The sequence below is a fragment of the Frankliniella occidentalis genome, unplaced genomic scaffold (assembly GCF_000697945.3).
Source record: "Frankliniella occidentalis isolate FOCC.00 unplaced genomic scaffold, Focc_3.1 Scaffold441, whole genome shotgun sequence".
Classification (NCBI taxonomy): domain Eukaryota; kingdom Metazoa; phylum Arthropoda; class Insecta; order Thysanoptera; family Thripidae; genus Frankliniella; species Frankliniella occidentalis.
Window position 1 is genome coordinate 365 of NW_026267560.1, and position 905 is coordinate 1,269.

General features: G+C 59.1%; 1 protein-coding gene across 1 annotated transcript in view; it reads right to left on the reverse strand.

Moving 5' to 3' along the window:
• Window positions 1–207: 207 nt before the first annotated feature.
• LOC113217961 (serine/threonine-protein phosphatase with EF-hands 2) overlaps window positions 208–905 on the reverse strand; it is a gene marked incomplete at its 3' end in the record, with an annotated part of 51,533 nt that continues 50,835 nt past the window's right edge. The window contains exons 3-4 of the mRNA XM_052274795.1: window positions 387–514; window positions 208–292 (exon numbers count right to left, since the gene is read on the reverse strand). Of these exons, the coding sequence (XP_052130755.1) occupies window positions 208–292; window positions 387–514 (213 nt within the window). The remainder of the gene's footprint in view (window positions 293–386; window positions 515–905) is intronic.

Here is a 905-nt window from a genome sequence, read left to right on the forward strand (position 1 = left end):
CGCGCACCTGAGTGCCCCTTAACTAACTGAGTTTGGGCGGCCCCCGGCGGGAAGGATGTGGGGCTCCTCCAAGTTAGCGGCGTCCTAGAAGCCCCGCGCGCCGCCTCCCCTTTCCTGGAAGCTGGTGGACCCCAGGCCAGTCCCCACCCCCACCCCCCCGGCACCACGATGGTCCATCATCTCTTTCAGCGCGACGAGCATGCTCACCCGCCGTCCGGATGCTCTCGGCGGGCACGGGCTGCCTCGTGGGATCCGGGATGTGGGTCAGCAGGGCGTTGAAGAACTTGTACAGCTGGAGGAAAGACGTAAGCGAGTGTGACGGATGATGGAGAAGATTAACAAACGTTTACAGTGCAAAATAAATTCGAAAGAACCAAAGCACTCACTTTGACCTGGTCCTGCTCGCCCTGGTACTCTATGCTCTGGAAGATGGTCCAGGTGTATCGGCGGCGAACCTCCATGCGCGCCAGGTAACGGCGGTACCACTGCTGGATCAGGATGGCAGCCTTCATGGCTGCGGGCAGGTACAAAGAGAAACAAAATGCGATAAATAAAGACACGATGGAAAGATGAAAAACTTGCTTGAAGGCTGCTATCAGGAGCAAGAGCGGGAGGAAAGACCGCAAAACAAAAGTGACGCCCGAGAGCAAAATTTTATCATGCCTTGACGCCGTGCCTTGGTCACGGCAGTGACGGCCTGCGACTCGACAGGCTTCCAAACTACTACAGAGTAACTGGGAGTAACCGCCGCCGTGCCGCCGCCGCCCCTCCTCGACGGGTGGGTAAGGAGGGGCGAAACTGCAGGGACAACTTCCGAAATGACGTCCGTGCTGTCCGGCCGCAGCGCCTTTGTCACGACGTGGTCGTAGTTGCCACGGGATTGTGTGGGGGCGAAGACCCCCCCC